Source organism: Syngnathus scovelli, chromosome 7, assembly GCF_024217435.2.
Source record: "Syngnathus scovelli strain Florida chromosome 7, RoL_Ssco_1.2, whole genome shotgun sequence".
Classification (NCBI taxonomy): domain Eukaryota; kingdom Metazoa; phylum Chordata; class Actinopteri; order Syngnathiformes; family Syngnathidae; genus Syngnathus; species Syngnathus scovelli.
In genome coordinates this window covers 1402122-1416147 of record NC_090853.1, presented here as the reverse complement: position 1 = coordinate 1416147, position 14026 = coordinate 1402122, and the positions used below count along the sequence as shown (strand labels likewise).

Sequence of the window (14026 nt, the reverse complement as noted above, 5' to 3'; positions counted from 1 at the left end):
TGGGATCGTGTGTGCGTGTGTGTCTTTGTAATCTGCGTTCTATGGCGCCCTCTTGTGGCTCCAAGTTTTGGAGTTTACGTCAATCTGGTAGTAGTCATATCTTTTCAATATGTTTCAACATATGGAATGTTTATCAGCATTAAAAAAAATAAGAACCTCAGGATTTCCAGTATTGTACTGAAAATTGTCAAGACAGAATGTGTAAACAGAAAGCTATTTAATAACGCTCAATTTAAAAACTTTCATTCACCAGCCTCTGAACCAATGTTCATTAATTGTGATTTCCTAATAAACTTCCCAGTATCTTGACAGCGATTTTTCCCCTTGATATTTTCATATTTAAGGGGAGAAAAAAGACAAAAAAATTAAAACAATCAACCAGCAGGTGGTAGCACAGACCTCCACTTTAATCTGCAGTCAAATTTTAATAATTTTTCAAAAACATTTGACACTATACTTGCGGCAGTACACCACACTGAGCTTCTCCTTAAAAGTTTGCAGTTCATCTCTCCGACGACCTTAGTGTAAAATACAATCAACAAAGGAGCATTGAGGTCATTTCATCTACAAACTCAGCACTCAATAAGTCTTATTTAAGAAAACACCTTTATTAAATAAACTGTACAAATGTCAATTAAAAGTCTTGTGACTGAACATCATCAGGAGTGTTTTCCGCTTGGGTGGGCTTGGTCTTTTTGGGAAGAAGCGCCGCATTGATATTGGGGATCACACCGCCTTCCGAAAAGGTGACCCCAGCCAGAAGCCCATTGAACTCCTCGTCATTCTTCACAGCCAGCAGGATATGGCGAGGAGAGATGCGCTTCTTCTTATTATGCTGGCTAGCGTTGCCTGCCAGCTCCAGGATCTCAGCGCAGAGATACTCCAAGACGGCAGCGAGATAGATGGGTGCGCCGCTGCCCACACGTTCGGCGTAGTTGCCCTTCTTCAGCAACCTGTGGATGCGGCCTACTGGGAAGGTGAGGCCGGCCCGAACAGATCTGGAAACCGCGGATCTGGTCTTTGGGGCAGGTTTCTTTCCACGGCCAGACATGTTCGGGCGCTGCGGGGATTCTGTCCAAAAAAATCAGTGACAAATCAGTTTTGGGTTGATGGGCCTGAAGACTATGCATAACTCATAAAACTTTGGAACATTTGGGTAAATGTCACTAACCTTCACAGGTACAACTCAAAGTTAAATCTAAAACTGCCCAATAAGTCAGTGTTTCAGCATTTTCTGTTTTCCAACAGGAGATGATGAAAGAGAATTGAAAATACTATAAATTTCCTGGTTCAGTTACAAGTGGAAAAAAAATGGCCACCTTCCCAAGACTACACCTACCAATTGCTGAACATCACATTACCTTTGCAAACTTTCAGGCTGGACTCTAAAGACACACAACTGAATTCACAAAAGACACATTACCTCCACTGCTACCTACCTCGCCAGGCAGCTCAAAAATAGACCTTGAAATTTGCCTTCAGCAACCTGCTTTTATTCCAGGGCCACAGCCGCATGTTGATTGACGACACCTGGCACTTGCTCATCGTCAATCTAGAGAACGCTCAGGAAAAAAAAAAAAAAAAAAAATCCTAAACCATTGGATTATTTATTTATTTATTTATTTATTTATTGTTTCTTTTTTTATTTTTCATTTCTATTTATTATGATTCATTTTATTATTATCACTATTATTATTATTATTATTGAGTTTTATTTAGATGGATTTCAAGCTGTTAAATGTCGAAAGACGCCAAAGAAGAGTGTTAAAAGCGGCGTCTGTAGCTGAAGCCTGCATGCTTCCTCGCATCCAATCTGTTCAAGGACGCCCTACTGGGGAAGGTCCTCGCTTAATTTGTCTTCCGCCTACTCTGTGATTGGCCCTTTGCCATCTTTTTAAATTAATAAAGCACAGTCCAAATGTCTCTCTGTGTTCCCCGTGTCTCATTGTCGCACTCGATGGGCGGAGGGCAAAGGGAGGGCGGGCGAACTTTAGAATTTCTAGCGGGAGACTCACATTGTTGGATGCTAAACTTTAAGTGAAGTCATAAATCATCTCCAAATTTGAACTTTTCCTTCAAATTTGTATTTGTGTTTTTATCAACATCTGGCCTAATTTGTCATTTGCACAATTAAGATTTACTTTCGAGTGCATAATAATTCTAATCACACAAAGTGCACTTTGATGCCAGACAGAAGCTGTAATTCAGCTTTTTATGTCAGACACATCCATCGACGACATCCATTGACGACACTTGATACATTCTTGGGAATTCTTTTCTTCCCAAGCTAAGATCATAAAAAATGTCTCTGTATCCGGAAGCAGGACTTCTCATTCTTACTATTTCTGGAAATTCTGGAAGGCAGATGAGTCAAGAATAGATGAAATGTTTGACAGATTTTTCCACTCCAAGTCTCCTTCCTGCTCACTCCCAACCTTTTTTTTTTTCCTCCTCGCTGGCACGGCGCCAGATGTGATGACTACCATATGGCGGTACCCACCTTTCAACACCAGTGTGGACCTTGGGAGGCGTAAAAGGCTGGATTTGGCACAAGCGTGTGGGCTTTGACCAAAAGAGGGACATCATCACATCATTAGAAGGATGAAGGACAAAGACATTTTTCCGCCAATCCATCCCACCTGTCCATGCCTCCAAACCATCTGTTTTTCTCTCTTTCCTCTTCATTCCTGTTCTCCCTTAAAAGTGGAACCTCAAAAGTGGAATGCAATCCTCTTGATTGATCTCTAATTTCAAAATGTTCCCAATAAAGGGACTATGATACAAAGAATGAATGCCATGTTGCGTTTTAAGCCTGGCGTCAAAATGGCCTTCATTTCAATTCCGAGGCAAGTCTAGTTTAGCGTGTTAAGGAATTTAGTGAATTTATACTTCCAAATCCCTAACTTGACCTTACATGAACACACTCATAGCATGATATGGCTGCAGTGCTTTTTATGAATTCCCTCATGTCGTATGATGTGTTTAAGGGAGTTTCCGTTTCCCGGCCCTCCCGCTTCCTTGAGAACAGCCATGTAGAGGAAGTGGCAGTCCTGGCATGGGTCTCTTCCCAAGTGGACTCCACCCGCAGAGGTGGGTCTCCATTAAAAAAAAAAACAGCTGGATTCTGGACGACATTTCACGAATTATTGTTTTCCAGACCACGTTCGCCTGGTAACACGACAAAGCCGAGGCACCCCGCTGGCTAATAAACACCTTATATTGCTCGATTTCACAGCTGGACTTTTCTCCAAACGTCTCTATTCTTTTGACAAGAGGAATTCCCGAGTTGTCACTCAGGATGTTATGACATGATTTCCGCAGGTTGGATCCATGTGCTCCGTATGACATCAAAAATATTCCCGTGTGCCAAAGAATACTTCATTTAAAGTGAGGTAAAAAAAAAAAGGGTTCAAGAAGTTGGGGTTACATAACAAATTGTTACACTACTAAAAAGGCAACGTTGAGATGCGAGAGTGCTAATATTTGCATTTGAGCTACTGAGAATTAGGCTTGAACGATTACAATCGACACGGCAATGTAGCAAAAAGAGATGCATCGGAAAATGTGATTTGTAACATGCTGCGAGTCAAGCAAGCAAAGTGGAATGCAAGGAATGTTTATACAACCTGTTTTTTTGCGTGCACCTCTCCCCAGAAACACAATCCACATGTGTCTTTTTCACTCAATAAAAGACAATATTAGTTCATAGAAGCATCCTATAATTACTTCCATACATTATTCTACTAGCAGGCATCTTCAAAACACGTCTGGACGGGACACCTGCTATGGTGCTCATTGTTTCCACAACAAGCTTTGACGGTGCGCCGTCAGCACCCAGGTGGCCTCTTGGTGGCTGGAGCGCATGCATGTGTGTGGACACACACAAAAACACACCTGATGTTGACTCAGAGAAGGTTTTGGGAAATGGCGAAAGCATGTGGATTTTTTTTTTTAGAGTAAGAGCTGGATGTAGGGTTTTTTTCTTTTTTTTTCCTACTAAGACTGGCATGCGTGTGGTCTTTCAAGGGTATCGGTTTATCAGTTCATTCTCAGACAGGGTGAGTCATTTTATAAGTCTATTTTTCATTGTGGTGCTGGGAACACACATATGCATTGATGAGTAGTGGTGACACACACGAGTATGTTCAGATTATTGTTGTTTCCTTTATTTTAAGGGACAGTACATATTACTTTGATTATTTATTTATTTATTTATTTATTTGGTATTTATTTATTTATCTTATAATATGACTCTTTTTGTGGCCTAAAATTGATTTAAATTAATTGAACAGGCAAAATCCACCTGTTTTCATCCATCTAAGAGGGAGCGGCCATTTTGCCACTTCTTGTCAACTGAAAATGACATCACAGTTGCCAGGTCTCAGGTCACAACCAATCACGGCTCACCGGTTTCCTGAAGCTGAGCCGTGATTGGTTGTGACCTGAGAGCTGGCAACTATGATGTCATTTTCAGTTGACAATAAGTGGCAAAATGGCCGCCCCCTTCAAGATGGATAAAAAGGAGTGAATTGATGTTTAGCTCATATCCCACAAACACAATATTATTCAGAAAGCTGTTTTTAGACTAGTGAGGGCACATGCAACATAATATTGTAAGTCCCTAAAATAGTACCTATGAATTTCTTTGGAACTAGAACGGCTCTGGATAAATGGCGCCAAAGCTGACGTAGAACAGAGAGGAAGTGAAGCGCAAACAAGGGGGAGTGAGAGGTGAAAAAGAGGGGAAACAGTGAGCTCAGACACACGCAAACCTGTGGGGAAGCGCTCGCTTGGGCCGGGACGACTTTGCAGATGTTTCAAGTGCAAATCTAATCCAAATGCCAGGCTTTCTCCCTCCTCTCGTTGCCTCTTTCCCCTCCATTTTCTTTTGTACGTTCATTTCCTCTTTTTCACAAATATTGACCCCAAAAATCTCAGGAACAATTTGTGCAGCTCTTCATAGCCCCCAATTAATTCAATATTTTTTATTGTGAATTTTTTCACAACAGATACTGAAAGTTTCATTAGTGTCATTTTTTTTTGCCGTCAATAGAAGCGTTCACAACATCCACGAAAAAAAAAATACTACCGCCCGCCGATTTGTAACATCTCAAGATATTCTCTAGAGTGACGTTCTAGCTGTAAATCGTCTCAATCGCGTCAAATCTTTCCAGTTAGATTTCCTACTTTACTTTCTTGTCTGATTGGATATGAGACAGTGGCCGTAAATTTTTTCAATGGAAGCAGTTCCTTTGAGAGGAGACCTGGCTAGCATTTGCAAACCGTTAATTTAGCGGAGACTCTCATGGTGGTAAACATCTGGAGAAGAAGTTCGCTGCGATTCGTGTCTTAACAAACTATCAATGACGGACGGGCTGTAGAATGTAGAGCGGGAACACACATTTGGACAAAAACATTGGCTAGTATGGAAAGTTGTGCTCATCAATGGCGACGCCCCTTACCACTTAGCTACAAATGGAAGCAAAAGGTCTCAGGTGTGCACTGAAATGCAATCGGAACTTTGGCCAGATGTTAAAAAGACGTCGGAACATTTGTCACCAAGCACCTTTTGCAAGTGAGCAATCTATGGAAGTGGGCCTGCTGTGATTATCAAACACGGGTGTGGATCCACAGACATTTTTTTTGTATCTAAAAGTGGTGAAAACCTTCCAAGGGCTAATAAGATTTGAAAGCGCTCCTCTCAGCTTCCTCTCAAAACGCAGCTGCTCAGGCAAGCAAAAGATGGAATGCAGCAAATTGAGAGACACCTGCAAAAACATCATTTTTCATCCGTGAACTTTTACAAGAATAGGATGAAGGGGAGCTGGATAGGAAAAGCTGTTTTCATGAGGAATGTTGCTCGCCGTCTTTGTCTGCTACTCGCGTTCGCGTCCAGCTCCATGGCGCAGTCAATCACGGCCTACTTTCTTGGATCGTCCGAGAGGATTTCTGGCTCGCGCCGGGGCCTGATTGACGGCCTGAGTCGCTACACCTGCCTCAGTCCGCTTGTTCTTGTTCGCTTTCAGAATGGGCCGCTGTTTGTTTTATGTGACTGGGCTCCACGGCAGCGTGCAACTGGTGGAGTCATTGACATCTGCCGCAGCGATCTGGGACTCTCTCATTTTATGGTGTGACACACATACGTATCAAACTGCAATTTAGTGTACTTAAGGGGTTAGTTACAAATGTCTGACGTCCAAAAGGGAAGCTTTTGCCACCGGCGCTTAAGCCATGTCCGGTTATGAGTGTTGACACTGTCGCTTAGCAAAAAAAAAAAAAAACAACACAACTTATAAAACAAGTTTTGAGTTGGATCTCAAACTTTTTAAAAAAATGTACCTACATATAGTTGAAATTTACTGTAAGTAAAAGTTAAATATAACTGAATTCATGTCATGAAAAACGATTTTATATTTTACATACACTGTCTGTCCAGCTAAAGTTGTGTAACAAAAAACGGTTTGAAACGTAAAGTTTTTTTCAATTAAAAAAAGCATATGAATTAATGAATGACTGATATTTTCATTCTGGGGGTGCCAGAAATGCTTTCATTGCAACTCAAATGGGAAAAAGAGAAAAATCAACATGCTACTTCCTGGTTCATGGAGTGTGACGCAAGGCGTTACTGATGGATTAGATGAGAGCGAGTGAACGAGAGAGGGAGCAAGGGATGGGTTGTTAGAGGAGAAGGAAGTGAGTGACAGTTTTTGGACAGTGGAAGGATTAGATAATGGAGAAGGAAGGTCAAAGGTGATCAACGGGCCAGTAATGTGTTGTAGCCTATGACATGAATTGTAGTGGCACTCATTTTGATTTTATTTTTTAAATATTTGGCTTCACTTCTGCTTCTGGCTAATAGAAATTCTAACTGCAGGTCATGTGCGCACGGAACAGAAAACTCACAAGTTCTGTTTGTTTTTCTTTATTAGGAGTCATATTCGGAACATTTTACAAGCTGCTGCTGCTGCTGCTGCTGTTGCTGCGTCGATGTTTTCACAAAGTGAGAGGAGAATGCGACACTGGAAAAACAACACGTCGTTTTGAAAGGCACAAAAATGTGTCATCATAGTTTTTTTTTTTTTTTTTTTTTGCTGTTGGGTGCATGCAGACACAGCGAACGAGATCACTTCGATAGCAGCGACAACACACACCCACATACACACACTCGCACACTGACACACTTGCACAAGGGGTTGCTCAAACTAAAGACTTTTTCCAATCAATACTATCGTGATAAAAGGCTAGTGGATGTCGACAAGTCACTGATGATGTCATTGGTGAAGCCATATAGCCGTATAATTTAAAAAAAAAAAATCACATTTGTTGCAGCAAATGCAGACTTGTCAACATCCTCTTTGTGGATGAATAAACTAATTGGCTAGACCCCGTTAGCATTAGTCAATTAATCGTCTATTAGTGACTCATTGACCTCCCGATAAACCTTATGGAATAGTAAAGACAACTTGCTGACTTAGCGATTACTCTGTTCAACCCCATTAGCGACATAATCGTCATTGTGTTGACTATTCGACAAATCGATTCAATCCACTATTAGCGACTATTTGACGCTAGGTCATTGTGGCGAAGTAAAGTCTACGCAAACCCCAAAGTCACAACACACACTCTTACGCAACACACACAGCTTTGTTAGTGGACACCACTTATGTTGTGAATGTTGCTCATAAATCACAAACATGTAAAGCCATAACTTACTTGATGTGAGTGTGCATCTTATCTTAAATACCACCAAGATTAAATACACCGCAACGCTGCAGCCTTTAAATACATTTTTTTAAGTTAGCAGATTGATATGGATCATCTTCACGTCTGCAAAGAAAAGTTGTTGTTTTTTGTTTTTTTTAAATAATAATGGAGTACATTCAGAACGAGAGCGTTGTATTTTCTGTCTCGGCATCGTTGATGTGTTTTAGTATTTAAATAGCTGGTGACACGGGTGCTTTCAAGGACAACCTCAGCCTTCCTCTTAGTAGTTTTTTTTTTTTTGTAAAGACGCTTTGATTGCTGCTGTTTATCACTGTTGCAAAACAAAGTGTTGCCCCCGTTTTCCAACTGCACGGTACCTGCTCACCATTGACGCTTTTTTTTTTTTTTTTTAATCGCTGTTATTAGAAAACAACTGCTAGTCAGTTACTATTTCATACATTTAAGCAGGGTACACACCTACCGATTTTTTTAAACACGAGAGACTACAAATGATGAGGGGGGGAAAATAAAGACATCTGATATTTTGACCTTTGGGGGGGGTCAAAATGCTGAAATTTGGTCCTGTTAGTGATATATATGTGTACCCCATTTTAGCTGTTCAACTCTACCGTCTCCATTTTGCCTGCATTAGCCACACTCGGCGAAAAGCTAACATTTTGTGGTACCATACAATGGAAAAGCGGCGCAACGTTTTCGGACATTTACGCTTAGGCTGAGATTTTCCCTCACCGGAGAGCATTTCCTCGTCATCCCGCCATCATCATCATCAGTTTCTGTTTACCACGCTATCGGCACCCGCAACCTTCCACTACCATGTCCTGGTAATTCTTCAACACCACACGGTCCTGGGGGTCCAGGTAGAGCAGGGCGATGGGGCTGAGCGAGGTGGGCACGCAGCAGGCCCGCGGCACGGCGCCGTTGACCGAGTTGACCAACGTCTGCACCATGGCGTGGCTGGAGGAATTCATGTGGTCGGCCAGGGGAAAGCGGCACTCGCCCAGGCAGAAGAAGGCGTCGTAGCCGCTGGGCGCGATGATCCACTGGTGCCAGCCCACGTCGTTAAAATCCACGTAGAGGGGATGGCGGCGGCAGCGGTTGCGGGAGAGGCGCTTGAGCTTGGCCGCGCGACCTCCGTTTCGTTTCACCCTGCCCGTTTGGCCCCCCCAGCTCGGCGTTTTATACGTTTTATCCCGGCCCCGCTTTTGGTCTCTATTCCAGCTTTTCCTAGGCACCCCGCCGACGTTCCTCCTACCGTGCTTGACCAAAGGTTCTCCGCGCCCGTCATGGCTATACGTCACCAGAAGGGGTCTCTCCTGGGCCCAGGTGTGCTCGTCCTGCCCCACCGACCTGCAGACCCTCAAGTGCCCCCCCTTATGCGGCTCCCCTTCCCCCTGACCGGTGCTGTTCTCCGATACCACTTCCAGGAGGAAACCAAGGTGGTCCGCTTCGTTCATAGCCAAATCGAAGAGTTCTGCCTTGAGGCTGAAAGTCTCCCAAAGGCTGCCGGTTGCATGACTTTGAGGCTCAGCGGTGAGGAGTCTGGTTTCTAGCAGGGTGGGGTCCTGCCGCTGTCCAGAGAGGTACAAGTTCAGTCTATGGAGTCCGGGGCCCATTGAGGTGGTCCTGGCGGATCGTAGGAGGCGGAGCTCGGCCGAGAGCACCTTCTCTTCTAAGGGGATGGAGGAGATGTTGAAGGAGATGTGCGCCCATTTCTGGTCCTCTGCTGTGAGGGGCTCTAGGAGAACAACAACGGGGCAAACTGTTATTTCAAAAGATTACTTTTATTGACTTTTTTGTCTTTGTTTAGCCACGTAAGAATATGTAGGACACTTTCAACGTGTATGAAGACACGTACTTGCTTGAACCATGTTTTGATTGTTAAGTGACACTTGTTAAAGATATCCGCACCTGTCATAAAGTAGATTTACACATCACCAAGCGGCGATAAACATACAAACAGCTTCCCATGCTACGTGCTAAAGGTCCTTTTCTTGCCCTTGTTTTGACACTGACGTGTGTCGCAGTGGTCTTACCAGTGTGGTGGAAGCTGCGAATGGTGTTGGCCTGCTGCACGTGCTGGCTGGGGAAGCTGAAGGCGGGGTCCTCCAGCAGGTGGTACTGCTGCTGGTGGAAGCGGTACAGATCCATGAGGTACCGAGGGATGGGCACGCCAGGACGAGGGTTGGGCTGCGACTGCAGGCCCAGGCGGCTCAGCAGGAGACTCTGGATGGTCTGAGCCAGGTTGGGCTCCAGGGGAGACCCGGTCGGCGGCGGTGGCTCTGAGGTGGCGGGCGACGTGCCGGCTAACCTGCCATTGTCGGCCTCGCCGGTGTCACCCTGGCCACCGGACGAGGCTTGAGGTAGCGGCAGGACCATGAGGAGCAGGAGGTTAGCAAGGAGCATGGTGGACCTAACATGGGGAACAAGATGGAAAACTGTAGGTGGGCAAGGGTCAAAAGAGTGTGTTTTGCTTTTTCTTTCTAATTAACTCCAAGCCCTGAAAACATTTATGTGTGTGTGTGTGTGTGTGTGTGCATGCGTCAGTGTGGGAACGCGACCACAAACTGTGAGGTCACACAATTACGACCACAGCTAACAGCATACCATCATGACACGGATGTTAATAAGTCAACCCGTCATTAAAGCGCTAACGGCGCTAATTGCGTTGAGGTGTAAAAACCAAAAAGTCAAAAAATAAATTCATCATAAAAACCACAACTGATGAAAAGGTAAAAAAAAGAATCGTATTTTACTTTTTTATGTCACTTAATGGCCTTTCTTAGTTTATTTAATATACTCCAAAGCTAAAATTTAGCTCAAATAAGCCACGCCCCCCAAAAAAACAAATAATCTACCTGCTCTATAATCTAATCAAAACAAACTGAACTCAAATTGAAATAACTTACTATGATGAAAAAACCCAAAATGATTATCACCCCAGTCCTTTATCTCTTTATGAGCCATCAAATCGATTAACGGCAAGATAAGCGAGGCGTTCGGGCCTCAAGTGAACACGTAATGACACCGTAATGGCCCGCTAATCTAGCCACACTATCAAAAAAAAAAGGGTTAGAGCGAGGTTACAGGTGTGACCGTATCTGTTTATGCTTTTATGCCGACATCATTGCGTAAGGCCGACGCGGGTTCAAAGGGCACGAGAAAAGCAGCGTGGGATCGTGGCGGCCCCGGCCCGCCCGGCAGGGAGCGTTTCACCTGAGGCCAAGGCAGCGCGGGACAATTACAGACGAGACGCTTCTCCCCAGGTTGCTAAAAGCTCGTTGAGGACAAGCACAAGACATCACTCTGTACTTTACTGACCTACTAAAAGACAAGGAAAGGTTCAAAGGGTCACACGGCAAGAAAAGACAGGAAAGTTGCTGGGAAAAAAAAGTCTATTTTTGAGAAAAAAAAATTAAATATGATATAAATCTTTGTTGTAAAACTAAAAAGCATGAGGAAAAAATCATGAAGCTGTAAAAAGAAATATTTGACTATAATAAAAAAATTCTACAAAAAATAATGAATGTAGTAAGTGGTAATGTTACAAAAAATATGTAATAATATTAGGAGCATAAATGATATGAGGAGACTAATATTTCACAAGAATGAAGGAATAATTTTAAATTAAGAATAAGGATACGATATTACAAGAATAAAAAGAGAATAAAGTAGTTTTATGTCGTGTTGGCTCCACCCACCACTACTACTCCTCCTCCTCCTCACAAAGACGATTTTTTTTCAATCCTACGTTCCCTTTTGACTTAAAAAAAAAAAAACACTATGATGAATGTTTTCAGGCAAAGGTGAAAAGAAGGTTTTAAGGCAGCGTCTGCTGTGAGACATATTGGATGTGACCTGCCTGACCTCCCACAACAGCAGACAGTGTGGCGATAAACTTCCATCCTCTCTTTTTATCTGTTGATTTCAACTTGCCTTTTCCTCTTCCTCATGTCTTTTTTTTCTTTTTAAACAGAGACAATGCAGTGGCTTCCATAAATATTGTCACTCTTAACATCATAAATTGATTTAAAAAGGCCACAACACACAATCCAGTAATCAATCCTCCAATATTACATTTAGTTGCCATAAAAGCATCACTCATTTGACCTGAATGGCTTTTTTTCCACCCCCCATTTGATTCCATTTTTCCAAAGCCTTATATGAATGGTGTTTTTGCGGAAGAGTGCGCGGCACACGGACAGCCCCGAGTGTCACAGCAGCTGGCTGATTTATCCGCCGCCGCTGTCTTCATGTTACGCCTGGTCCTCAACTTTCCCTTCCTGTTGCTCTTCCCGTGTTTCTTTTCCTTAAATTCCTCCTCTCCCTTTCTCTCTCGCTCTCTTTCAGTCTCACTCTACAGCTTACAGCTAAAAAATCCCGTTTGTCCTATTTTTTCTCATATTTAATTCCATTTTTTCATATTTTGTATGCAATCCAATGCACTCAGCACTTTTTATGATTCATAAACCTAACACTGTACCAACTCCCATTTCCATGACGGCTGCCGAATGAGTGGAATAGAAAAAAATATAAAATGTCATTCATTTCAAATGTTACAATGGACAAGCTCGGGTGGAAATATTGACATCTCGTCTGACAGCCGGGCTCTATGTGAAAAACATAAGACTGCTTGCTTTTTGAATTTATAACGCCCTCGGCGGCCTCACAACGCGCTGGCTCAATTACCTGCTGCTCTTTGAACTCATAATGGGAACACTAGTCAGGTAGCTTATAGAGCACTGGAGTTTGGATTGAGCAACTGCTGTGTTTGTACGTGTGTGTGCGTGCGTGCGTGTGTGTTTTCCCCAGTGTGACTAATGTCTTCAGCAGCATACTTCCAGACCAATGGGCCTCTTTTGACTGCTCAAGCAGCCCGAAATGTCATCTAAGAACACCTAAAAATACCACTTATGGTAACAGAAGTCATTAGAGTTTCATCTATTCATATTTTAATTAACATTTGGAGCGTTATGTCTAAAGTGAAGCATTGATACTACAAATCCCACAATGCACTGCAGCGGCTGGCCGCCATTCACCTCGATGTCAAATTATTTGTTCTCGAAATGGTGCTAGTTAGTTTTTTATTTGCGTGTTGATTTCTTCATTATACTTGGAGGTTAAAAAAAAAGAGTATGATGTAAAAGTGAAGCATTTTGGCTAATCCCAAAAGAGATAACGGTAAACAATACACATCTCATCATCGTCTCATTTCAGCACTACTGTTCGACTCAAAACGCGAAACTTATATTAAATATATTCACGGAACACGGTGAAGTATTTCATTGAAATAATACGTGCAGTGATTCTCAAAGTGTACCGAGTCACCCTAGTGGTCATTGCCCAAATACACTTCAGTTGTATTTAACTTTTGCACTAATGGTCAAACTGTGCCTAATGTTATAGTGACTTGAAATAAGATTTTTTTTTTCATGAACACTTAGACCTGCTATGCTACTGTATTTTAATGTTGGTCATCATAGTGTGACTTGAAGATTGACAAATTGACAAATGAAGCTGATTGATGAGCTGATTACTTGCGTGACGGTCATTGTATCAGTATTGCCGCACTTCTCGACACCTGCTCATCACTTTCAGTACTTACTGTATGTGTTCATGTCATAACTTTACATTTTATTACATCTAACTTTTAAAATAATCTAATTGAATAATGTATTAAATGCAGCCAATGTCACCATTTATTATTTTTCCAATATTTTACTCACATTTGACTAAATATACAGTAAAAAAACATCTGTCCCAAACGATTGCATGGTGTTAAAATCCTACATTTACCCCTGAGATGTGCGTATGCATGCTTGACTCACCTCCAGGTGTGTCGGGATGCACGCAGTGTCCATGGCTTATCCTTGAGCTCCAGTGTTCCGATCCCTCGGTTCTCCCTCCTGCTCCTTTGGACAGATTGGATGTTGTCAAGTCTTGTGTGGGACTATTGTCTTACTTTTTCCTGACTAGTGCGAATATACGTCTGTGTCATGTAAATACTCTATAATAGATAATTCTCCCTCCATGTTGTATCCAAAGGTAGACTTTCCACCTGCGTGTGCCGCTTAAAACACTTGTGCAGGTGCTAATGTGTGCGCACGAGTGTGTGTGTGTGTGTGAGTGAGTGAGTGAATCAACTCCCTGTTGGACCTCAACCTTCTTACTATATTGTCCCGCTCCCTTCCTTTGCTGACTCCTCCCCCTTTTTCTCTCACACACTCTCTCTCTCTCGCTCTCTCACACTCACAAACACACACACACACTTGCTTTTTCTGTCTCAAAGTGAGGACCGGTTCAA

General features: G+C 42.8%; 2 protein-coding genes across 4 annotated transcripts; both read right to left on the bottom strand.

Annotated features, from left to right (window-relative positions):
* Window positions 1-587: 587 nt before the first annotated feature.
* On the bottom strand, window positions 588-1579 carry LOC125972582 (histone H2A-like). Of its 3 annotated transcripts, none has more exons than XM_049726345.2 (2): window positions 1440-1579; window positions 588-1071 (listed from the first exon to the last, which is right to left on the bottom strand). In XM_049726345.2, the coding sequence occupies exon 2, from the start codon at window positions 1049-1051 to the stop codon at window positions 635-637; it is 417 nt and encodes a 138-aa protein (XP_049582302.1). In that variant the 5' UTR covers window positions 1052-1071; window positions 1440-1579; the 3' UTR covers window positions 588-634. The 3 variants fall into 3 exon arrangements, with proteins under 3 accessions (XP_049582302.1, XP_049582303.1, XP_049582304.1); XM_049726346.1 differs by having other exon boundaries at window positions 1424-1561; XM_049726347.2 differs by lacking the exon at window positions 1440-1579 and adding an exon at window positions 1362-1434.
* A 5327-nt stretch (window positions 1580-6906) lies between these two features.
* bmp16 (bone morphogenetic protein 16) lies at window positions 6907-13891 on the bottom strand. The gene is made up of 3 exons (XM_049726077.2): window positions 13551-13891; window positions 9759-10135; window positions 6907-9460 (listed from the first exon to the last, which is right to left on the bottom strand). The coding sequence occupies exons 2-3, from the start codon at window positions 10126-10128 to the stop codon at window positions 8511-8513; spliced, it is 1320 nt and encodes a 439-aa protein (XP_049582034.1). The 5' UTR covers window positions 10129-10135; window positions 13551-13891; the 3' UTR covers window positions 6907-8510.
* Window positions 13892-14026: the final 135 nt, after the last annotated feature.